Genomic DNA, 24,860 nt, shown 5'->3' with positions numbered 1-24,860 from the left:
CAGTTAAAATTAAGGAGATTGGCAAAGCGTCATTCCAAACAGAGATCATGATCTCTATTCCAAACCCTACTATCGGGTTGGGTTCTACCATTATTTTTTCAACTTTTTGACTGAATAATCGACTGATTTCTTGATTTGGGATTACAAAGAAACTTTGAAAATGCGAATTCTCTGTAGTTAGATAGGAATTAATAATTACTTGCAATTAAAAACAGGCAGGAACCCCAGCATTGCGTGTGGCGCCCTGTTTCTTCTGGGGTGAGGTACTACGATTCCACTGGGGTCACTAAAACCCCCAGAACTGAGCCTCTACTTCAATCAATCCTCTTTGGTCTCGACTGTCCATAATAGATTAGTTTATTCTCTTTGACAACAACTATTAACGATATTAGTAGCATGAATTCTTCGTGTCATAAATAAAACAAGAAGCAAGGATTAAATCAAAAAATTGAATCGGTTGAACTCGAGTCACAATTCATTGCAATGGGCGACTTCAACTCACCCCTGCGATATATTTCACCAAACTCCAGGTAATTGTTCAAATCGAAATCGTGGTTCATCCCGGTTTCCCTCCATTTCTCATTGAGAATATTGACTGTAATATGTATTTATTATCGAATATTTACGAATTCCAGAATTTTGACATCAAGACCACAGGTTCAGCAAACTCTCAACCTGCGTCAAACCCAAATAAAAGCCAAATCAAGCATCACATGGTTTTTCATCAACGGATTATTGCTTGGAGTTCTCGTATTTGACATGTGAGTGAAACTTTATTACTCAATGGTCTTGTAAAATATGAGAAAAAGATTTTTGATTGAAGATTTATTGGCAAATTAGTCTAGGAAAATAACATGGCCTTGAATTTAACTGTAGAAGTGATACACAAATGGACCAACAACTCAAGAGTTCTATATTAAATTATATTTATTATGTTATATTTAAGTCGAGTAAATATAAATGGAAAATCGTCAAGAGAAAATAGAGGTACCTTGCACATCCCAACAGGTGTCGGCTAAAGCTTCAACAACAACAAGTCTATATTATATTTATTATATTATATTTACATTTAATGTAATTCGTTATAAGATGTAACTGTCGATTGCCCCAAGTCCTTTGCCAATGAATAACATGCAATTGTTTATATTATACATTTTCTGCTTGCTATATATACATAGGACGTGTTTTTTGTTTAGTTTTAATCGTTGAGATTTTACATGATATTTGGTGTGATGGAAGTGAGACGCAATTAAAAATAAATCGCTGGATTCGAGGTACAGCGAAGAACCGGTTACTCTCGACCATATGATAATTCTCCCCAGGAGTTGGCCCAGTTCTGTTTGATTTGTCTCAACTCATCCAAGAGAGCATGTCGGGGACATTTATACTGGGTTCTGATGTTAGGATCACGTATATGACATTGGTCGAGAATATAGTCCACTTTGTTTACGCAGAATTTTGTTGTTAATGTCTTGAGTCAGTCCGCGATTGGTTAGATTTTAGTGTGTGCATATATGACTGTGTTTGATGGATTGTGGGCTGTCTGGGTGTCTTACCTTGGTCATTTTCCTCAGGGTGGATCTTCCAGTTGTGTTGATATTTTTTTGGGTACCGAGTTTTGCGAATAGGAGGAGTAGATGGTCGTAGTGTAGAATTGGACCACAAATGATTTTATATATTTTGCTGATATGATGGATCTTCAGAGCTCGTTTATATTTATTACCAGATTAGCACGTGCTTTAAAGTTTTAATTATAATCCATTTCTACTCCGAGATACCTGGCACTGCACACAGGAAGATGGGGAGTTATATATTTTCGCGAAAAGTGCATTCATTGAATTAAGATTCGATTTGATGTGTTGTCCTGGAGTTGCCTATAACTGCTGATTATCTGCTGGGTCCAACATCAACGATATTGTTCTTTACAGGCTTACAAACAATTTACAAATGCGTTAGTAATGATGCCAGTCAAACTATTAGAGAAACTACTATAGACTTTTTTTGATTTCAGTGTTTATGGAGGAGCAGGATACAAACCATTTTTGTGGTTTGAGTGGATTCTAACTGTGATTTTCGGATTGAATGCTCTGTATCATATCATCTCCTACTGTTACGCAACATTGAATCTCCAGCCAATTGTTCTGAGTCCGCGTCAGAAGACGCTGCTGGGTATAAACAAGGGTGATCCGTTGTTTCAGACTGGGAGTGCTACTCCAAAAACACCTGAACCAGATTCTCCTAACAGTTTACCATCTCTGAACCTCAGTCGACGATCGTTGGGCTCGCCAGGGCTCAACGAGAGCAGTAAGTAGATTTCCAAAATGATAACATGAAAAGTGTCGAGTTGAAACATTTGATCATCACAACATTTTTGATGCTACGAAGGAACAAGTTGTCAAGTCATCGCATATTTTACCCTGTCATCTTTAACGTAGAAGCACAGGATAAATTGATCCAACGTATTTCATACATAATCACCACTTTTATGCGGAATTTATTTCATTTTTCTTTCAGAAACTTACGCAGCTAGTCCTTTTTCCAAGTATAAGGGCCCATCGTCCCCAAGAACGTTGAATACTAGTTCCAATACGTCATTTAATAAATCTTTGAATGCTTCCATCAATGGTAGTTTTACTGGCGAAGGTATGATTCAAGATGAAACAGATTTGGAAAATTATTTAAAAGATATCTCTGAGCGAGAGAGGAAAACCACTCTCTCTACTAATGTGGATCAGCCTTCGAACCTTTTGAGCAGTTTCTGGTCACATCCTGCAACAAGAAATCCTGGGGAAGTGTCACCAATGCTGAGGAGATGTGCTTATCAATTAGCTCCAACAGTTGGTAAATTTTCTTTTATAAACTCCATTTGATATCTGCATAGACTTGATATAGTTGAGGAAAATAGCTGCCAAAGTTGTCATGCTGTTAAAACTTTGGCGATCATAAAATGTTTTGTTGTTTATTGGCTTCTGCACTGAAAAAAAAATTATTGTATTTGTTGGACATTTCTAGATAAAACAACATCTACGAGTCCTGGTGCTGAAGAGGGTATATCACCACGAGGATTTTTCGGTACCCCTGACATCTGGAGAAAGTACAGAATTGATCCTAACAGGGTTAATCAATGGACTGCGAATCTAAGAATGGTAATATTATCGGAATTAATGAAAAATAAGGAGAACATGCATGAGCTGATGAACATATTTCAAAATTTATCAATTTTCCATTGCAGTGGATCAGCAAAACTGTTGTTGAACGCATATCAATGGAAATTGACAACGTGTGTTCAGCGCTCGTTCGTCATGGCTTGACAGACTCTCAACCTGGTTACGTAGGCCTTGACAGACTTAGAAAGCTCGCTCAATCTCAATCCTTCGCAATTCCCACTCTTCCAACACTGGTTCAATTTCTAGAATTATCTAATAATCAAGATTATTTGGTGAAGAGAATAAAACTGTTGGCGAAGGGTGGATCCATGAGTGAATTTAAATGGAATAGTGGAGGATCGCATAATGGGAAACCGTGGGATCCTAGCTTACCGACAGATGCAGCCGTAAGTGTAAAAATTTGTTATAAAATTTTCAATTAAATGTTGAAGGATGTGGTGTCACCACCAAAGTAACACTCACTCACATGCACATCACTTTGTTCTATCTTTTTTTATTAATTTGTATTAATCAACGTTGATTTATTAGCAGTCGGTAGCCTTTAAAGGGTAGTGATGTGGATAATGCAATTTTTGTTTACTTAGACCGAGTACTTTCGATATTGTCGAGTCGAGAATAAATGTTATTCCAGAATCGTCTAGTCCAGAGAGTTTAGATTTTCTCTAGGAATTGGGCACACAGAAGATGAAAAATATACCAATCGATAGATTGGTGTTCCATTAGGAACAATTTCAAACGTGAATGCTAATTTTTATTCGCAAAATTTATAATAAATTATCAACAATCGAAGTTTTGATTGTTGATAATTTATGACAATGGTGACTCGGACTCAGATCTTTCCCATCTGCAACATCTAATCGTGAAAGAGAAAAAATTGTATTTTGTAGCTTGTAAATTTTTCTATCATATGAAGTCGAGATGTTGTAGCAAAAAATGGGCAATTAATTGATAATAAATTTAACAAGTGATTTTGGCGTAACCTATATCAAAGCATTCGCTGATCCTTCCACCGATTTGGGAATGAAATGGCCCTGAGTCACGTTATCTCGCTGCATTCATTGTGCATTACAGGCATAAAACAAATTAATTTCCATTTGAATTTATAATTGCTTTTTAACAGATTGTGATGCATCTAGTGTCGTCGTATATGGACACGCAATTAGAGGCGCCCTTGGATCAACCGGACGCTCGCCCCTTCACATCCAGATACACGGGAAAAAGTGGGATAGAGTTGCCAAGAAGTAAAGGCCCAATCATTGTTTGTCAATCAACAGATCCGCCACGTTATTGTCTGGCTCTCAGTGGCATCTCTTCACCTGTTGAATATGAAGAAATTCCAAGGGTAATTTACAATAATAGATAATCATAAACGTACATCCAAATATTTTTTAACGACCCCAGATCGAAACCCACGATCTATGAAGCTTTAAACTTTTGAGTAAAGTCAATCCATCATTGAAAAAAAATCAATTTGCAAAATTCAAGTTTTTCCACTTTTTGTTCTGGATAGATCCTTTTTTGAAGTCTTAGAAATTGAAAAAAAAAATGCTAAAAATCTATTTTAGGGGTGGAAAGTAACTTTGCTTTCCTAATAATGAGAGTTGGGTAAATAGTAGTCGACTTATAGAACAAAATGAAAAAACCATACCCCAAACGAGCAAAAAAAATTAAACGAATTTTTGAAGAACTTCTGAAGACCGTCAATTCAATTCAGGTAATTCCAATCAGGCCTTAACGTGATTGTATTTTTCCTCAGGGACGAAACAACCTGTTCCACACTCTCTTGCTATTCCTATACAACATAAAAAATCGAGAGTATGGAATGCTTGGACGAGTCAACCTAGGAAAATCAGGAGTAAATGTTCTCTGGGTCATCGACAGCTAAGAATCACTACCTTTCATACATGCTTCATCCACATTACCTGTGTTATATACATCAATTCACAAATTTATAATTATTTTTGTATCAAAACTAATTGTTTCCATAAAGAGCTGGATTGAATTTTCTCCCATAGCGAAAATATTCTTCTTGTTAACCCTGAATCGATGTTCCTTCGCAATCCTCCACCATTGACTGGCAATCGAGGAGCCATCCACTGCCTGTCGACTAGCACTCAACCATCGATTGACTGATCATCATCTAGTCTAGTAAAACCATTGTAATTTCCTTGTTTATCACTCCTTCCAATTCATGTAGACCTTCATACCCTTGATATATGTATAATTGGAGAGCATCAAGACAAGCGAAACAGCAAACTTTACTTTGAGTTGTCCATCAATTGTTTTCCCGGACACAACTTCATTTCTTCCAAAATCGAGGATGTTGGCAGTAAATGGAACACGAAAGAGCATCATATGATAATTTCATAATGAGATAAAGAGGGAACCATGATTACGATAGACAAAAATGATTATACGCGATAATTGCAAAAAAAATCCACTCTCTTAGTTCCACTCTTTCTGTCAATTGTCCCTTCCAGGTGGTATTTAACATTCAATGCAGCCGTATTATTCACCCTCGATAATATAATTGAAATTTAATACTATCATTTCAGGAGTTTCATTACAAATTTCATTTAGAAAATGAGATCATGTGTCGTGTGCTGTCAAATGCGTTACGGTAGCTAATCCAACTGACTGACATTTTGCTGACAATACTACATCGAATGGGGCAAGACGCAGCCATCGAAGGGTGAACTTTGCAACCTGACAGCAACAATTTTGATGAATATTATGCACGATACATTCAAGATATTATGTAGATTAATTCTTCCATAGCATCGTAGATATCGTAATTCCATTATTTCATTGATTGGAAAAGGGTAAAGTACGATATGGCGGCTCTCATGGCCTGGAAAAAATAACCAATATGAGAACAAGATGATTGATAACATTTTAATGAAACTCTAGGTAAATTATTTGACTGCAAGAAATCGAAACTGAAATTAAATTCAAAAATCGTCTGATATTCCTGACAGATCGTTCATTAGCAGGATGGAGCTGTGCATCCAGTTAAGTATTAGTCGATCTCTGATTAATTGACTCAATCGATCGATTCAATTGATCTTCGACCAATGGAGCAGAGAATTGATCCACTTGATATCAACCAGCACTTAACCATCAATTGATTGATCATCCCCTAGTCATCGATTAAGGATCAACCAGCTATTGAACAAGTGCTCAAGTCGATCTCCAATCGACCCACTATCAGTTGTCGTTAAATGATCCCCCGGGGTAACGTCACAATACCGTTGACAAAACGATACATTCACCTACGTCTCACAAACGACCCTGACCTTCAATTCAATCGGAGAACAAAGGTTTGGACAGTGTAACAGACGATTTGTTGAACGTAATTCAAGGTTTAATTTTTCTGTGATTCCTGCAGACATCGTTGGCCTCACCATTCCAAAAGTTGTCAGGGTCATAGGAAACAAGTGAGCAGCCGTTAATTCGCAGGGTTTTATACTCTTTGCCATGACTGGTAATAGCATTCGTTGGACTCGGCAAGGTAACTTGTACCAGTCATTTTGATAACTGTAACGAAAATCGTCTTTCTGAGTATAATTAACACGATAATTATCTTAATGTCGCTTTTTAGGGATTAGAATTCAGTGTTCGAAGCCTCATTTTATTTACTGTCAATCAAGATTGAATAGGGAATTTTCTGTTATAATGTGTAAAAGGTTTAGAAATTATTTTCTAAGCCCTTTTCATGAAGGTTGGGGACGAGCGTATCACGTGTCGTAGGAAATTCCTAATGTTCAGCTTGAAATAAAGGTCGGCAGTTTGTCCGGCTGCCTGTGATACTTACGCTGCTATGAAAATACTTTCACCTTGTTTTAAAATTAAATGTCCTTGCCAACAGTTATAAAAAAAGTGAATAATAGCTCCATAATTGAAGAGAAATAATCTTATAACTCCCCAAAAGTCCGGATGATTCAATATACCCTAGCAAAAAAGTTTATATTTACCTCCTATAATAATCCATCATCTTGATATTTGGTAAATCAGAGAATATTATATTTCGATACAAGTACGACGGGGTGGGGACGAGTGGGAAGTTGGCGACCCGAGGTGAAGCCGAGGTAAAGCCCCCGTTGCACCTGTATGCGAACTATACTTTTTGTGAGAGATGGTACGTTCAGCGAATGGTGAACTGTACGATTTTTCGTTTATTAGTAAACGAAACGGCTTTTCGTTTGCAAGTTTTGACCTTTCGCTTGCAACTTTTGACTTTTCGTCTGCTAGTAAAGAAAAAGGGACTTTTCGACACAGGCTGAACGTGGTAACAATGACAAAAAAAGGGGAAAAAGAGGAAAAAATGAATTACTCACTCCAACTCCACAAGCTGTTATAATCAAGGTATTCCCTGCTCCAACCATGAGCATTATCATTTGATCCCAAATTTCCACGACATCCAGAAACCTTTCGTGATACCAACAAAAAATGTTATTCTTGTAATAAAAATTATTGGGTAATGTATCCACTTTAAATCCAATACTTCGAGAGATAATCGCCCTCGGAACGATTTCCTTCTTATAGTAAACCCTTTTGCCAACACACGATAGAATTTGGAATTTTATCCTGCGCTGAGAAAAAAAATTTTTTTCGATACTGAGGCCCGATAGGCCGCACTTACTGGACCTTTATTGCGAGGAGAGTAAATGGTATTTAAGATTGCACTTCTGTAATCGGTGCTGCAAGAACAGTAAGGTGAATCTCACTTACTCATCTGAGTTCTGAGGAACGATAAGCGGAAGTCACAATGAACCCTGAGTGCCCTGAGACCAAAGAGGATTCACTGAAGTAGAGGCTCAGTTCTGGGGGTTTGAGTGACCCCAGTGGCATCGTAGTACCTCACCCCAGAAGAAACACGGCGCCACACGCAATACTGGATTGTCTACCCGTTTTTAATTGCAAATAATTCTTAATCCCTATCTTACTACACAGAATTCTCATTGTCAGAGTTTCTTTGTAACCCCGAATCAAGAAACCATTCGATTGCTCTGCCAAAAAATTGGTAGAACCGATCCCGGTAGTTGGGTTTCCAATGACGCCTTTGCAATCTCCTTAATTTTAAATGAAGCATCCTCATATCCTCCTTTGTGCTCATCCTAATGTTATCTAATTTCAATGGAACAAAAGCATTTCGGTGACGCAGAGGACTACGCCTCCATTTTTAACTAGTCCCTGTGCCAGGGACTGCTACTGAAGAATTGTTGAGTTGGCTGACGAACAGACATCCCAGCCTTGCGTGTGGCGACCTGCCTCTTCTGGAGTGAGGTACTATGACGCCCCTGGGGTCACTCAAACCCCCAGAACTGAGCCTCCACTTCAGTCAATCTTCTATCCGACACATCACGCTTGTTTATGGGATAGCTCAGGTGATTCTGGCACACAAAACCGTCTTTGTTTCGACTCTAAGAAAATGCCTGTCATGACAATCCGGAAAAATTTCCCCCACACATTTTACTTCCATAATGTTATAAGTCAAAACTTAAATAGAGTCTCGCAGAGCACACGAGCTCATCAAATTTGTTGTTCTAACACTTCGGAGCAGCTGCACTACTTCTACTCCTTTGGGAGGTGAAATTCAGGATTTAACAATAATCAAAACTGTTATTTACTCGAAAATTCGATTATGCGTCTGAAGACAATAGACTATTTCTTGAATAGCTCTCTCCTCTGCTGTCGTTACGTTCTTTCCATCATTGGTCAGCAAAGTGTTATGCAGATTCTGTAAATGTAGTCTGAAAATAAAATAGTGTGACGTACTAATAATGTATTTGATAAAATATATATGTAGAGTATCGTGGCATAGGACATCATCATTGTACGTACTTCAATATTTCGAACATTCCACAGGCATGATGAATGAACATGGCGCACATTTGGTCAAATGAAACGAGACATGTGACAGACACCGATATCGCTAGATACGCATGCAATTGGATAGGATAATAATACTCATTCTGATCTACGAAGTACTCCGTGTGATACAGATACAGATGCGGTCGAGATTCATTCAAGGGAAGTATAATATTCAAGACGATTGGAACAAAAGGTGTAACAAAATAAACTGCAGTCGTTCCATATATTCCAACTACATAATTATAAATATTGTTGATTGTAACGTATATAAGACTAAGGCTTAATTACATGTGCCAGGCTCTTGTGCACATTTAATTAAGGTGAATTAAGGTGAGGTGAAAAAAATTGGATTTTACTGAAAAGTAGTGCTCACAGGTGTGGAGGCTGTTTATAATCTGGTGGAAAAATTTTATGGTCTAGGGACAGTCGAGGCGTAATGCGGCACCGAAGATCATAAAGTGCTTGAGTCAGAATCATCTTTTTGGATGGAAAGATGGAACAATGATGGGATGTCTGGTCTGGTCTGGTGAAGATGGGAGAAAGAGGTGAATGAAAGGAAATGTATTTGGTGGTTTGGAAATTAAAGATATTTTCTTCATTTCTAAATTAATAAAACATTAGGTTCATTGAAATAAAGGAAGAGTTGATTGTTTGAAAATATTAACAGTTATGATGTTATTTCATGTCATTCAATCTTCTAAAACTAGTGGGAAGAAATGATATTAAAAATTGCTGAATACAGTACCCTGTTGTAATGTTATGCTAGACAATGTACATGATCTCAGACCTTCTTTCATTTTTTTTTGTTTATCCTAAACTTGTTAAAGGTTTCCTGAAACCTAAAGGTTTATAAGGCTACAAACATGTATTAACAGAAGTAATTTGGAATTGGCGAATTTAGTTTTTTGTTATCATATGTTCAGGAGTTGAGTGGATTGAGACATCCCCAAACGGCAGAATGTATCAATCCTTGACGTTTGAGGGAGGAGGCCAGATGGTCATGTTACCTCCTGTCATTGATGCCATCGATAAATTTCTCAAAGATTGTACCTCAAAATCTAAGCAACCGATACAGTCCCGACATTAATTCTATATATTTGCAATTTATAGGTGATAAACTTTGTAAATAAGTTTCAAATGCTTAACATAAAAAAATTGTGTTGTCTGTCAGGCCTCCAATACTCCTCTAATGCCAGGCCAAGTCTCATGTAAGGCTGATTGCATCGTCCGTCAGTTTCGTTTCTAACTGGGACAGATTTTTTCAGTTCCACATAATTTTACCTGAACCATCATGCCCCGGCTCTCCCCACCATAAAACCAATTTTTTTTTTTGCAAACTGTGCATGATAAGGTTAGCATCTAAAAGGGTCAATCCATACTTGCATAAGCGGTGAATAAACTTCTATCAGGATGACAGAACTTGTCCAATACGCTTGAATCAGATTCGTTCTTTAAATTATTCCAGTCGTATTGCATGTGATTCAGTAACTGCACCACCTGCGATATAATTCCGTGAATGAAATGGGTACTGCTTGAATGATTCCATATTTACCTTTCTTCGGTGATAGCTCCAATTCAGAAATTTGGATATTCCTGCAAAATGTAGTCCCAGCATTGGTAAGCAATCCATCATGTTGTATATATTGTCTCGTAATTCGCAAAATTTGATTACCTATTTGTGTGAAATTCATGATCATCACTATTGGAAAATACTAACTATCATGAATCATCATCTATGATAGAACTGTTGGAAAATACTATCATGAATGATGATTCATGATGATGAATGATGATGAATGATGATTCATGATAGTTAGTATTTTCCAACAGTTTAGGAGTAAATAATTGTGATTATTTTTCTAACTACCGACGGTATGAATATACTAATCATAAGTGATATCGCCACGAATCTTCGAATATAGTCCGTCATCTTGGACTGACCCGGCCATTGACCCAGCCATTTTATGAGCTGTATGTCAGAGTAAAAATCCGATCGTTTGAAAATGTCATCCATATTTGATCCTCAGCTGCTCCGCCGTTTGGGCCTCAAACCAAGTTCTTATCGCTCGTTCCCACTCACTTGTTTGAGCAATTTCATCCGGTGTCAATCCTAGAAGATCAGAAGAAATATTAGGAACATGTAACAGATCAGTTGCGTCTTAATAGGGTACAATGAATATCAAATTATCCTAAGTAATTATTGAGTTACTCGAACATTATTCCGAGTCACCCGAGGGTCTGCATAAACATAAACAATATTTTCCAAGGAAGACAGAACAGAGCCTTTCAGAGGACTTTCTTTATGTGATGAAATTCAAAAACATTTCCAACTCCCAGTTCACATTAATTTTATATTACAATCATTGAAATTATCGGCTATCAAAGCTAGTGATGAAATTCTAAAAAACTGCAAGTTAGAAATTCAATAATCAAAGTATAAAAAATGTAAAAAATCATGTGACCAATTTTGTAATTATCTCAACGTAATAAACACTAAACCGATTTCGACACTTTTAATTAAAAAACAATAAATTATATGCCAAATTCTTTTTTGCTCTTTTTAATTAGCTTTCAGTCTCTTGTAGAGACCTGTTCAGTACAGACATTTCTTCTTCGTGACATCTAACAATAAATCAGAGAAATTAAGTTTAATCCACTGTATTTAGTATTCATTTACATATTCCATTTCCAGTAGATAGAATTTTCGATTAAGTACGAAGGGACCCAGGATTAATTTCAATGTATTTTTTTTTTTTTTTTTTATTTTATTTTCACATGTATACCCTCTCGGGTCTTTACATTTTGCTCCCTTCCCCTGCGGTGCCATGGGACCGGCTTTTTCCCCAACTGTACTGCATTTGCACAAGAGTAGAGGGAAACCATGGAAAACCTCTACCGTACAGTCGGCCGATAGTGCAGGGTCCCAGTGTACCCTTCCGTCACACTGAGTCTCCACACCCGTACCTTCCGTGCAGTAATTTTTGAGCGAGCAAACGGTGTTCCTAAGCGGTCACCCATCCAAGTAGTGTCCCAGTGGAACGCTGCTTAGCATCGATGATCGCCGGAGCAACACCGCACTCGCCCAACCATTACAGTCGGTGATTAATTTCCATGTAATTTTACAATAAAATTTTACTGAAATCCCGAAAATTACAAAATTTCCAATCACAACCTCCAGTTCAGTGAGCGAATTGTACTTATGCATTTCATCAGGAATCAATGGAAAAGTTCTGATAGTTATATTAAATCTAAAAGACCTACCGGAGTTCAAACTGCCTCACGTCAAGGGAACGTTGGGTACGACTGCAAGACGCCTCCTCTGTCAAAGGGATCCAATCGATGATGCCTTTCTTTTGATGTATTCTTTTCCGTATAATTTCAGTCTTTTAATTTGCTGCCCCTAATTACAAGACCTGTCCACCTACTGTTTTCATTAACTATTCACTGCTTTGGTTCGAATCAATAGGAAACCGTAACTCAGTTTTTCTGGTTTAACAGACAGATTCTTTCATGATACCATCGAGTACATTATGGCACAGTGAAAATGTCAGACAGTTCGACCAATGTTGTTTTTTATTCCTAATATTGGTGCGAAGAAACGACTAGCAGATTCACGGACTGCGAAAACTTGCAATAAATATGGAGACGTAGGAGCTATTCCTGGAGGGACGACTGGAAAACTCCAACTACTCAATGAATTTGGATTTAAAGTTTGGATAACTTACATGATACATTTGTCTGATAGTGTTGTATAGGTATTATAATTTGAATTTACATTTGAAGAATAATGATATCAGATGCATCTGTCATGTGTCATTAATTATCGTACACTACCATACACCAATTTAATCAAATGTGCTTGGAACAGGAGCGATTATGTAGAAACCAAACCAGATGGATTTGCAAATTCCGTTAATCAAGAAATATGGAAAATAATTGGAAGGCCTTAAAATAGGATTTTCTGGGGACTTCATGAGGAGAAAAATAAGGAAACGTATGAATGCTGATGATGTAGGGGGAGTGGAGTGATGGAGATATAGAAATAAGTTGGAAGAATATAAAGAATAGGAAGAATTTAGACGATTTAGGCGATGAAGAATATAAGGAATATGAAGGGTTTGGAAGTCTATAAAGAATAGGAAGATTTTGAAAGAATACAAAGAATGGAAAGAATTTGGAAGAATATAAAGGATACAAAGAATATGAAGGGTTTGGACAAATATCGAGAATTCGAAAAAATTGTGAAGAATATAAAAAATACGAAGAATTTGGAAGGATTCAAAGAATAGAAACAATTGGGAAGAATATAAAGGATATAAAGAATTTAGATGACTATAAAGAATATAAAGAATACGAAGAGTTTGGAAGAATACAAAGAATATGAAGAATTTAGATGACTATAAAGAATATACAAAATATAAAGACTTTGGAAGACTATAAAGAATACGAAAAATTTGGAAGGATACAAAGAATACGAAGAATTCGGAAGAATACAACCAACAAGAAGAATCCGGAAGAATACGAAGAATTTAGAAGAATACAAAAAATAGAAAGACTTCTTCCCGATCACTCCAATCCATACTTCTACTTTCTATTCTGAATTTCCAACATTTTGGAGACAACATACGACACCGGGATCACGATTCTAAGTTTATGATTCTTGTAATTATCTGCTTCTCCTTTGTGTTGTTAGAACCTATAATAACATTTAGATTAGTTAAATACATCCGTCCAGTGAGCTTTGTGATAAATAATTTTCCAATGACAGATGATCTCGTTCGATGAAAGATTTTTTCTTCCCAACGCATTACTTGGAAACTGCATCCTTTCCCATAATTGGATTGTAAACACATGGAATCGAATAAAACCATCAAGTTTTCTACTTCACAATCAGTTCAAGGTGTAATATTTTCGTCATAAACAAATCGAGGCGCCATTTCAAGTCGCTTCAATATTTGGTGACAATGATGCAAATAATCAGAATGTATTGATGATATGCGCTATATTCATTTCGCTGGAACTGCAAAGATGTCTGTCTCTTTTGTTGTTTAAGTTTGTTGAAGAACATTAAATGCCGTATAGGAGAGTTTCATAATCTATAAAGAAAGAACAACAATCTGATATTAGAGGAGCTCTCCTTTTTTAGAGCTGGGATCAGTGATCGCTAATGAATACAAGTTTATCTGGACAATTTTATTTTTTGTGAGTTTTCATGTTTTTCATTTATTTGACCTTATGATGATTATCATTGAGTGATATAGATGGATTAATTAATGAGTGATATTAAGCTGACCAGGAATCCTTCTCCTGGACAATTTAGAGGTTATAAAAAAAAAAAAAAAAAAAAAGTTGCTTCCTAAGCATCACTAAGTGAACCTTTAGACTGTCCTGTACCTTGTCTATTTTTATCATCAAGACGGGAAGTTTATATAGCGTTCCACATTTCTTGTGACGTCAAAGGAAATCGTTGGATAGGATTTTGGATGAGGTAGGAAGGGGAACAGGATAATTCTCCATATAATTTTTGCAAGAAAAATTACTGAAAAAATGGATTGCATACCAGCATTTGTTTTGTCTCATTCATCGACTGGCTCTTTTTGCTGTTCTAGGTTTGTCCACATAAATACTAGCAATAATTTTGCTGTAATGTTTATTTATCCTCGTATCCTCATGTGAGAACACCCGTGGACCTACATTTTTGAGTGGGCTCCAAACCACTAATTTAGAGGTTACTATTACTGATTTGAGTGTTTATGCTACTAGAAAAAAGCCCGACAGTGTAAAGTTATAGATACATTGACGGAATATGGAATTGAACCATCGAATCGCATTTTAGTCGATCAGCGATGATGTACACTCGTACCTCCCCTACTTCTCCGAGGTCTTCCATGGGTGCGATGTCGGTACTTTGCAAAAGTCTTGTGATCGTAGGTAAAACTCCTTCAGCTTCCTGGCAGATCTGGATCTTTCCAACACCGAAGAGACCCTACACTGGTTTCCTGAACTTTTCTGAAAACTACAACCCGCACCATTCGTCTCACATACGGATTGCGATAAGCGAGTGCAAACAGCACAAGCGAACGCTCGTTTCATCCAAAACTGCACTTTATCGCGAGCTTTCATCGGTGGGATTCGCTTCCGCTCTACAGTACAGACGTCTGTCTTTCCTCAGTACACTAGTCCCAGTGTAGTTTCAAAGGTTTTTCGATCCGTAACGGAAAAATCTCGGTACAACTTTGAGATGATACTCAAGCGTGTCATAAAATGCACTTCAGTGGAAACAGATGAAATGTGCTCATATTGTTAGATGACAATAGTGAATAAAATCAATGATTCGGACTACAATCATGATATATGCTTTTGAAGTACCCCTTTGAATGATTCCACCGAGAGTATGATGATCTTTCCACTCGTAAACACAATTGGATGTGTCGTCCGGTTCATAATCATGATCAGATCTTTCTGGACTGATGTATTTAAATCCGTCCAGGTCATTTGATAAAGCGACTCACCAATACTTGAACTCTGAACAGAAAAAAAATGATTGAATATGTAGTATCCGGGAAATATTGTCGGGGAATCCCCCGTGTAAAAATGGTAGTCTGTCAAATCTGGTAGACAGTTGTATTGAAGTGGTTCGCCGCGGGTCTGTGTTTGGTCTGTTTACCAATCGGAATAGGGACGACCATAGAACATTCTCGAAGGGACTAATTTATTTTCTTTCTCCCTCTCCGGGTGGCTCTCGGCTCTCGAGAGCTTTGTTCCTCGGGTCAGTCTGGCGTAAAACGCTGCATTGAAAAGTCGTGCTAAGTTTTTCTTTTTTGTATCATACGCGTTGACCCACCCGGTCTACGAGTACCACTCACGTAATAATAAAGGGGACATTAATTAATAGTGATAACATGTCCAATATTTATTGACCTTCGTCTAACCGTTGTTCTCCTCTCCTCATTGATCATAGGAGGTAAATCGATGACTTTAACAAGATGTCCACGGTATTCGAGGTCTATATCAAGTATTTTCGTTACTGAGACGCGGAAAGCACTTTCTACCCGACGGCTTTGAGGACGATAGGTTAAATGTTATAAGACGGGACTCCACCGAAATACATTACAGCTCTTAGGAGTATAGGTGCTTACCTACCCTCCGCTAAACGCGATCTACTATGCTTCTAACGGAGACTGTTGAAACTTCGGAGTGACATGACAGTTGGGCGTTATTCATTTTTTAGTATTTCGATTAAGATTCCACCCCTTCGCCCACTCACCATAGGTCGTCGTAACGAAAAATAGATTATGGCATGAGGACGATGAGGTCGGATTGTAAGTCGTGTGAAGCTTGCAGCGTTCGGTGCAAGCGTCACACATATCACATTATAGCTTCATATTATTTCTCTAGATATTCTTCTATTCTATTCTCCAACAACGGTATAATCAAGATCACCCATTACAATTAATATTCACATGGAAATATTCCAAATTACCGAAAAAATACGAGAACGGTTCCAAATTCAATAAATAAATTCTTCCTTATGGTTTATAACTTTTTCGTACTGATCTTCACTTTTCCTCGCCCGGGTATTGGCATCGGCCCTTCCTCGAACTCGAAACCGTGAAAATCCCTAGAGGAAAAATCGTCTGAGACTAGTGCCCTAGGGATTTTTCGTTGCATAGGATTGTCAATCGAGCCTGAGGCGAGGAAAAATCCCTATGGTACTCGTCCTGAAAGGTACATTTGGAATCATACCTCGAGAATCACTTCATTACCGTACCAGCAGAAATAAAATATCTGCGTAGTCATGCACAGTAAGTAAAAAACGGTAAATGGATATTCAGGATTCGTGACTTCCATCTGCGCCACTCTGTAAACACTGATGCACAGAACGTAGCAGCTGATTGCATATTGGATGAATATTATAGTCGAGAACAAATCATTGGCTGTAGTGGCAAATCTATAACAATAGTAGCAATTAATTGTTTATCCGCGCAAGAACAATTGACGAATTTGTATCAAAGGTTACTTGAGAATGGTTTTATGATGGTAAATGATTTCGTTGAGCAGTTGCCTCTGGAGCGTATTGTCGTCCAAGTTCTGCTCTTTCCTGATCTCTTCCAGAACACGAGGCAAATTCTCCTGTCTATGCTTCAATATTTGCAATTGTGCACAAGTGAGGAGCATCATTCCAGCCACAAGAGTATCATTGCCAATGGCAATTGTGGATTGGAACCCATGACCAACAATAACTTGTTGAAGGTAAAGACACCAATATGCCAATTCCGAATTATTATAATACGGTACCCAAACTCTGAACGGTAAGGTACGTTCTGGAATATTTTCAAATATTGATGATACTGTTGATGTCATAACAGCAGTCTCAACGATGCAGAAGAAGAAGAGAAAATTGATCCTAGGTTGATTAAGTGAGTTAATCCCCAAAACAAAGGCATTATGGGATTGTGGTAAAATATTGAAGAGAAAGTAACGGGGTAACAGGGACCGACGACGATGGCCGAAAAATGACACAGTTCGTGTTGGAATATTAAGTACTTTCATTGTCCTACAAAAATCACTCGACACCTCTTTTTGTTTCTCTGGGAGACAGCTCTACTAAGGGACTAATTTACGATCGGTTGTACTCCCCTTTCGAGACGGTTTGAGCCTAAACATATGCTGAATGTTTATTCGAGTCATAAAATTGTTTTTCTTTTCCCTGAGAGCGTTTTCCCTTTGATATAGTTTTCAGCAGCCCTCGGCTTTGCCATGGGCCGCCATCTTCACACTCGTTGCCACCCCGTCGCACTTGTATCGAAATATACTAGTCCCATGCCACGGTTTTCCATGGTTTTCCTCGGTTACCAGGAGAGTCTGTACATGGTGCACAACTCCTGGGGTAAATGCGACACAGTTGGCGAGGATGTCGGCCCATGACACCGGAAAATACAATGTAAAAACTCGAGTGGGGTATACATGGAATAAATAAATAAAAGTGACGGTGTAACAACGTAATTCTACTCATACAAACTAATCTTGAATAATAATGCACTTCATTGAATCGAACAGATTGTTTACCAAAAAAGAGTTCCCCACGACAATAAAATAGTTTCCTTCTCCTTCTTTACCTACCCTGGCGGATCGCTCGATGGCCATTCGATGAGTAGTCGATTGGATATCGACTTGAGCACTCGAATCATATCTGGTTTATCATTATTTAATGACAAAGTGACGACCAATCAGTCTAGGGTTGAGTACTGGTCGATAGACAGTCGATTGCTATTCGATTGCCAGTCGATCCTCAGTCGATCAAATGAGCAGAGATCGACTAGTACTTAATTGGGTCCACAACCCCATCTCGCCATCGAGTGCTCCATCAGGGTGATATATTACCACAACAACTTACTTGACACGTCGACCACATTCAGCTTGAATAAGATCCTCGTGTCCACTTCGGCTTCGACACAAATTATTATCAAGTATCGATAGCAGCTCAATGAGCTGATCTCTCTTTATCAATAAATTGGCGGTCTTACAAGATGTGTTGATAACAGAGACAAGCATAAAAGATGCATTGATGAATTCACTGATTTCATCCAATGATCTAATAGTGTCAGCGAACTCCATCAATCCGTAGGAGTACAGACACGATACAACAAAAATACTATAAAAATCGTAGATGACTTTTTTCCATCCAGTTGACCAGCTCAATGGCCGCCATACACCGCAAAAGGTGAAGAGGCCAAAACTGAAGGGTAATACCTTCATCGTTACTCGAAATTATTCGACGGGGTTGGAGAGTCAACAGAAAATGTCTAGCGAGAATAAAACGAAAGGCGACCGGAGGGACACAGCGTAGGGACACTTTAATATTCAATGAGACAACACACCACTTACGGATCCGTTTATCTAGAGAACATTGCCAGGAAATTATAGACTGTAGTAACAAAAACAGAGAGTCATTATCGAAAATAAGTCGGTAAGAAAATGCTTTCGTGGAAAAAGAAAATTGATAGGACATCCGGAGTTTCGGTAATGGTGCACTGGACGGTAAATGCGAAGAGGAGAAAGACTTCTTTGTTTGAGTTATGTCAGAAGGATTTTCAAGACGTGGAACTTCGAGGTCTCTGACTTTATTCATTTGACTCTAATAATTCTGGTGTTGAAATGCCAAAATGCCGGTATTGACTTGAAAAAATATTTTTGTTTCACGTTTCATGGAATTCTAGACGATTTGCAATCAAAATCAGACAAAAACATTTCCACAATTACAAGTCTTCTAAGCAAAAGTAAAATAAATTTTTCGAAGGGTTGGATCTACCCCCATTTTTGAAAAATGTATTCCTCATAGTTATTTTCATTTATGATTATGCTTCCTGACAAAGAATATTCTGTAAACTACTTAATCAACGAATAATGCTCTTGACTGAAAATTTAAAGAAAAAACTCAGTGCAAACGGTGATCATAAAAAAATTTATTACATACCATTAAATACATCCACTGAATTTTTCACAGCACAAAGCAGGTCCTTCCTCTTCATACTCCTCCCTCGTCGCTAAGAATGTTTTCAACGACGGATCACTCGCAAATAATTTACCGCCCTCCCACGAATAAGTCTCAGGATTGTCAGCCAGGAAGACATTAATTTTGAACTCATCAGGTGACAAACTTCTCAAATCCTTATAAACCCTGTCCTGAAAGCCGTTGAACTTGCAGTTACCCCCTGTGAGCATGATATTAGCTAGGAGATGTGGCCATGTCTCCTCTCCACACGCCTTGACAGAATCCACAATAGCTTCAGGAATTCCCATCTGCCTGATTCCAACGTCCGAGGGGTTGAAAAGGATCTCGGGGATGGCAAATCGTTCATTATTCAATCTCAATGTTTGATGTTCACTCTGTGGCTCCAGTTCTTTGAGGAAACCCCTTCTCAATGATGTATAATCAGGTAGAACGTAGTCCTTAGCAATCATATTGTTCTCTACTTTGTTTTTCGCCCTCTCCATGTCCTTGAAATAATCCTGAGAAACAAAGCACGAGTCCTCCTTCACCTGATTAATTACATAGGTCTCGTCCATGACGTGTAGCTGACGATAAGAAATAATTTCTTTGAGATGATTGGTGAGCAATTTACCCCCAACATCGATCCTCCTTATGCCATCCTTCACTTTGACACCATTGACGTACGGAACGATGTGGGTAAAACTGTAGCCAGAGTCCACGACTAAGCAGGCTTTGCTCTCAGGATGTAGGCTCTTGTAGTGATGATAGGACAGGCTAGTTGCGTTCACCAGGAGCATACTTGGACATTCGTATTCCTCAAAAAATATCTCAACCATAGCCTCCTGAATTGGGGCGAAGTTAAAGAGAGGTTCTGTTATGATCGTTGGACAGTGATTGAGGGAAGCTGAGAGACAGTCCTTCGAGAATATGTAGTCCCAGACGGTCTTCTGGATGTCCCAGTTGACGAGGTAGCCTTTGTGATAGGGCAGCATGTAAAACAGCCCTGATGCATCACGACAGTCCTCTATTTGGTTACCGATGAATGGTCGACGACGCTCGCTTTTCGCTTTCATTATGCAGTTGGGTATGATCCTGCATTGTGAAATTATAGTGGTCACCCAATGTTCCGTACGGAAATTTTTGGTAGTTGGTTTCTTCTAGTTTGGTTAGCAAATATTAAGTGATTAATAATTTTAGTTCATTATTGTCTTTAATTTTGTTTGAATACGAAAGGAGAAATAACATCTCATCAATAGTTGAATTTTAACTTAACAAATCCAACCATAAATCCAACTTGACATTTTTATATTTTACTCATTTTTTTTAGCCATCCAGAATGTAACGGTTGAATAAGACGTGAAAGACCCATAAACCATCCACAATCGCCTCACTGTTCCAAATTTTAACTGCAGTAATTGTTCCCTCAATTGTTTCAGTCGAAAATCTAACAAAATAACTATCCAGAGTCACGTTCACTCCAAACGAAAACACATGACCCTTTTTGTTCCTGTTTTCTCAAATATTGGAACGAAGGGTCTTACCCATTTTTTTGCTTCAAACTCGGACACATCTGACTTAACTCCGACTTCAATTTGATGCACCAATAGGATCCACAATTCATAAGACCAATGCATATACTTAGAGACACTATTCAAAGGGCACTCAAGTTAGTCCACGTGCAATCGTCAAGGAAATAAGTCTTCCACCTCTTAATCAACCGAATCAACAAATGTAGACGAATGTAGACGAAATGTCAACGAATATGTGTGTGAATTTGAATAAAATATTCGGCCCTCTTTAATTAACAAATCGTGAGTGATTTTATGGTGAGTAAACCTTCAAAAAAAATAAAAACTCAATCATTGAGTCACTCAGGTGAATAGGTAGCCTGGGAAGCCACTTGGTGGCAACACCCAAAGCTCTTGCTGATCACAGGACAATTGATAATAGGGAAAAGGTACGAGACAACTTCTCACAGGACAATTGATCACAGGACAATTATATTGTAAAGACAATTTTTCACGTGATATTCTATCAAGAAAGTTTCAGAATTTTGTAAAAATTATAATCAAAGAACCTTGTTTGGACCAAAGCTTTGTCATTTTTAGATTTGTACTCTACTCATCTGCAGATGATACTCTTCGTTGAAACATCACAATGTTTATTAAGGATATAGCATTGGTATACAACATTTATTGCACCCCCGACTGAAAATCAAATGTGAAGAGATGGTATACAGTTACATTCTCACCACGCCACAACTGAACAACTGAAACCGAGAAATGGGTAATAAAAAATAATAATAATAATGAGAGTAATAATTTCAGCGTGTAGAGTAGGATTTCACTTACGATAATATAGTCGTCACCTCTCTCCCTTTATTGAACGTTAAATTTCACGTATTTACCAGTTAATTAACGACACAAAACAGCGATTGAGAAATAGATAATCGAAAATAATAAATCCCTCCCCTCGAATGACAACTTATTAGGTACTACAATAGTAAATGTCAACGTGTGTTATATACTACAATAGGAAGTGTGAAAATGACTTATGATAACAGGTGATGAATTGTCGATGTCATCAAATATCTGATGATTTGTCCAGTGAGCAATTGTGGTGATAACGTTTTCGCATCTTAGGGAAAACCACCCTTAACGTTTTTTGGAGGACATTGTTGATATTTTTTTTGGAAGTTTGCATCAACTAATTTCGTGAGAACATCAACGGAAACTGTTAATACGACTTGAATTAGGGGATGATGGGGCAAAAGTTGTTTATTTTGTAGTATTCTTTGGTGGAATGGGATATTTTAACTGGTGTCACACTTCACCCTACCATCCCCTATATTCATGTTTAGACAGATTCTATTGTGAAATAGGATTAATACTTACAGGGGTGAAGCATTAGAGAAACCAGCTTTGGCGGTATATGCCCCATTATCCAATATAAACGCCATATTGTATTTGTTTACACGTGAATTTCTACATACAATGGTCAAAACAAGATATTTTGTTTATATAAATGAGGCGGGAGAATTTCAGCCCATCAGCCGATGTAAACACTTGTTTCTAACCTCAAAATTTGTATTTTAAGATTATCCTTTCATTGATGATTGACAACAATTAGCGATTTTTGGAGAATCGATGTCGCTATTTGAGTTTGCAATAACAGATTAATTTCGTACGTTACACTACAAAACTTGAACACTTTCAATTCAATTGTCTTTTTTACTAGACCATGGTGCAAGGTTAAAAGCAAAGAGGATTGACTGAAGTAGAGGCTCAGTTCTGGGACTTTGGGTGACGCCAGCGGCATCGTAGTACCTCACCCCAGAAGAGGTACGTCGCCACACGCAATGCTGGGATGTCTGTTCATCAGTCGACTCAACAATTCTTCAGTAGCAGTCCTGCTGTCACAGGGATTACTCAAAAATTGAGATGTAGTCCTCTGCATCACCGAAAGGATTTTTCCCATTGAAATTAGATAACATTAGAATGAACAGAGAGGATAATATGAGGATGCTTCAGTTAAATTTAAGGAGATTGGTAAGGCGTCATTCCAACCCCTACTACCGGCTTCGGTTCTACCATTTTTTTTTAACTTTTTGACAGAACAATCGAATGGTTTCTTGGTTCGCAGTTTCAAAGACACTCTGAAAGGGAAAATTCTGCGTATTAAAATAAGGATTAAGAATTATTTTGCAATTAAAAACGAGCACGCACCCCAACATTGCGTGTGGCGCCTTCCACCTTCTGGGGTGAGGTACTATGATGCCGCTGGCGTCACTCAAACCTCCAGAACTGAGGCTCTACTTGAGTCAATTTTCTTTGTTCATTGGCACGTGGATAGCTAACAGATCGTTTTGTTTAGAAAAATGAACTAGTTCTGTCGTTTGTACTAGGTTTGTACCCGTTTGTACTGATCATAAACTGTTTTGTTAGTCACTCATTTATTTTTAAATAAATATTATAAATGGTGACCTCTGTATGCGGCAGGAGGAACCCGCATACCGACAGGGTGTTTGCAAGTAGCGACACCTTTGTGTGCCACAGGCGGAAGGTGAGATCTACATTTGACCCACAGTGTGTACAGCAGTACAGGTCAACCATGCGCATGAGTGGGCTCTTCTAAATAATTTTTGACGATACGTCGCGACCGCTGTGCGCTGCAGACGGAACCTTAATCGCTACTATTTCTCTATCGATATGGCGTAAAATACTATTGAAAAATATCAAAATATTTACTAATCTGCCGACCAACGAAATTTCATTTTTAATTACCTACTTAAAAATAAATAAGAAATTAACCAAAGATTTCAAGCTCAGCACGAATGGATATCAACCTAGAACATACCATACAATTAGTTGATTGTGTGATAACCAAAATCCTGTCAGCTATCTGCATACAAATTATTTTTTACTCGAAACTAAATGTCATGATATAATAGATATGTAATGTATATATGTATATGTATAGCCATAATAAAAATATTCATTAAATGTATTTAAAGATATTGATTTAATTGAATTGAATTGAATCAAATCTACACATCATAAACATTTATATCATTCATAAACTACATATACAATACATATAAAATATATACTATACATTACACTCATTAATGCTTCAGAAACATTTATTCTAATTGTAATTGGAAATTTATAGATTTATAAAATAAATTAAATATGTATTTAATTCACTTCAATGTCATAATTAAATTTATAATTATAATAAAGTTATCTGAATCTCAAATTCAATACCTGAATACATATTTTATTATATTTTTTTCGCTTTTGTTAACTTCACAGAAAATATGGGTTGAAAGCTTCAGATAACTAAACTATCAATTCACCTGAATACACCCAAAAATTGTAATTTTCAGTGCTTTTTCGCAATAATCATATCTTAAATAAAATTATCCTCGAATTGCTATTTCCATTGCTTTCAACAGACTTGTCTACAATTGTCATTATTAAATTTACATGACATTTGTAAGTTTAAACAATATAAAAATTGAAAACTATAGAACATGTTTTTTAATCCGAAAAAGCTCTCTTGTTTACCTGTCGAATTTTATCGAACGACAAACTCTCAATTATTTGTCTAAAAACAATTCCACTCCTTTTTCTTTCACCACACACCATAAACTACGCTCGCGACTGTATCAACTGAGCTAAAAAAAGGGAAAGGGATAACAAAAGGTCATCCTCCGGTCGCGGCCCCGGTGACTAGTGGAATATAAACTGAATATATGTTTTCAATAAAATATTCTCTTCTCTTCTCCAAACAATTCAGACATTTGGAATTCTCGTTTGACT

General features: G+C 37.5%; 4 protein-coding genes and 1 long non-coding RNA gene across 10 annotated transcripts; 2 read left to right on the top strand and 3 right to left on the bottom strand.

Moving 5' to 3' along the window:
• The first annotated feature begins 333 nt into the window (after positions 1-333).
• LOC135166011 (transmembrane protein 209) lies at positions 334-5,181 on the top strand. Its single transcript, XM_064127916.1, has 8 exons — positions 334-530; positions 636-761; positions 2,012-2,304; positions 2,515-2,841; positions 3,013-3,146; positions 3,233-3,553; positions 4,288-4,509; positions 4,924-5,181. The coding sequence occupies exons 1-8, from the start codon at positions 484-486 to the stop codon at positions 5,050-5,052; spliced, it is 1,599 nt and encodes a 532-aa protein (XP_063983986.1). The 5' UTR covers positions 334-483; the 3' UTR covers positions 5,053-5,181.
• Positions 5,182-5,689: 508 nt separating this feature from the next.
• LOC135166018 (odorant receptor 22a-like) lies at positions 5,690-11,060 on the bottom strand. Its single transcript, XM_064127929.1, has 9 exons — positions 10,930-11,060; positions 10,594-10,719; positions 10,421-10,538; positions 9,012-9,273; positions 8,798-8,920; positions 7,505-7,595; positions 6,982-7,118; positions 6,464-6,704; positions 5,690-6,018 (listed from the first exon to the last, which is right to left on the bottom strand). The coding sequence occupies exons 2-9, from the start codon at positions 10,672-10,674 to the stop codon at positions 5,968-5,970; spliced, it is 1,104 nt and encodes a 367-aa protein (XP_063983999.1). The 5' UTR covers positions 10,675-10,719; positions 10,930-11,060; the 3' UTR covers positions 5,690-5,967.
• On the bottom strand, positions 11,023-24,832 carry LOC135166016 (actin-related protein 6). Of its 6 annotated transcripts, none has more exons than XM_064127924.1 (4): positions 24,606-24,832; positions 22,431-23,388; positions 19,519-20,628; positions 11,023-11,151 (listed from the first exon to the last, which is right to left on the bottom strand). In XM_064127924.1, the coding sequence occupies exons 2-3, from the start codon at positions 22,493-22,495 to the stop codon at positions 19,521-19,523; spliced, it is 1,173 nt and encodes a 390-aa protein (XP_063983994.1). In that variant the 5' UTR covers positions 22,496-23,388; positions 24,606-24,832; the 3' UTR covers positions 11,023-11,151; positions 19,519-19,520. The 6 variants fall into 6 exon arrangements, with proteins under 6 accessions (XP_063983994.1, XP_063983996.1, XP_063983993.1 ...); XM_064127926.1 differs by having other exon boundaries at positions 22,431-22,520; XM_064127923.1 differs by lacking the exon at positions 24,606-24,832 and having other exon boundaries at positions 22,431-23,191; positions 23,262-24,074.
• Positions 13,697-19,453, bottom strand: LOC135166017 (odorant receptor 46a-like). The gene is made up of 5 exons (XM_064127928.1): positions 18,439-19,453; positions 17,062-17,448; positions 16,788-16,992; positions 15,411-15,566; positions 13,697-14,137 (listed from the first exon to the last, which is right to left on the bottom strand). Exons 1-5 carry the CDS (start codon positions 18,798-18,800, stop codon positions 14,090-14,092), a joined length of 1,158 nt encoding a protein of 385 aa, XP_063983998.1. The 5' UTR covers positions 18,801-19,453; the 3' UTR covers positions 13,697-14,089.
• LOC135166021 (uncharacterized) lies at positions 15,804-18,098 on the top strand. The gene is made up of 3 exons (XR_010299615.1): positions 15,804-16,005; positions 17,103-17,294; positions 17,411-18,098. It is a non-coding gene; the product is annotated as an uncharacterized LOC135166021 (long non-coding RNA).
• Positions 24,833-24,860: the final 28 nt, after the last annotated feature.

This window comes from Diachasmimorpha longicaudata, chromosome 9, assembly GCF_034640455.1.
Source record: "Diachasmimorpha longicaudata isolate KC_UGA_2023 chromosome 9, iyDiaLong2, whole genome shotgun sequence".
Lineage (NCBI taxonomy): Eukaryota > Metazoa > Arthropoda > Insecta > Hymenoptera > Braconidae > Diachasmimorpha > Diachasmimorpha longicaudata.
This window is presented reverse-complemented; position numbering and strand designations above follow the sequence as displayed.

Bases quoted from the DNA above. Each gene is read 5' to 3' on its own strand.
- LOC135166011 (XM_064127916.1), top strand. From the start codon at position 484: ATGGGCGACTTCAACTCACCCCTGCGATATATTTCACCAAACTCCAG. The intron at 2,305-2,514 runs GTAAGTAGATTT...TTTTTCTTTCAG, and splicing joins GCCAGGGCTCAACGAGAGCA to AAACTTACGCAGCTAGTCCT. The intron at 2,842-3,012 runs GTAAATTTTCTT...GGACATTTCTAG, and splicing joins TCAATTAGCTCCAACAGTTG to ATAAAACAACATCTACGAGT.
- LOC135166018 (XM_064127929.1), bottom strand. From the start codon at position 10,674: ATGATGGATTGCTTACCAATGCTGGGACTACATTTTGCAGGAATATCC. The intron at 10,539-10,593 runs GTAAATATGGAA...ATTATATCGCAG, and splicing joins GGAGCTATCACCGAAGAAAG to GTGGTGCAGTTACTGAATCA. The intron at 6,705-6,981 runs GTAAGTATCACA...TTTTCGTTACAG, and splicing joins GAAAGTATTTTCATAGCAGC to TTATCAAAATGACTGGTACA.
- LOC135166017 (XM_064127928.1), bottom strand. From the start codon at position 18,800: ATGAAGGTATTACCCTTCAGTTTTGGCCTCTTCACCTTTTGCGGTGTA. The intron at 17,449-18,438 runs GTAAGTTGTTGT...TAATCAACCTAG, and splicing joins GAATGTGGTCGACGTGTCAA to GATCAATTTTCTCTTCTTCT. The intron at 14,138-15,410 runs GTACTTCAAAAG...CTTTCTTTATAG, and splicing joins CGGTGGAATCATTCAAAGGG to ATTATGAAACTCTCCTATAC.
- LOC135166016 (XM_064127924.1), bottom strand. From the start codon at position 22,495: ATGGCGTTTATATTGGATAATGGGGCATATACCGCCAAAGCTGGTTTC. The intron at 20,629-22,430 runs GTAAGTATTAAT...TTCACAATGCAG, and splicing joins TTCTCTAATGCTTCACCCCT to GATCATACCCAACTGCATAA.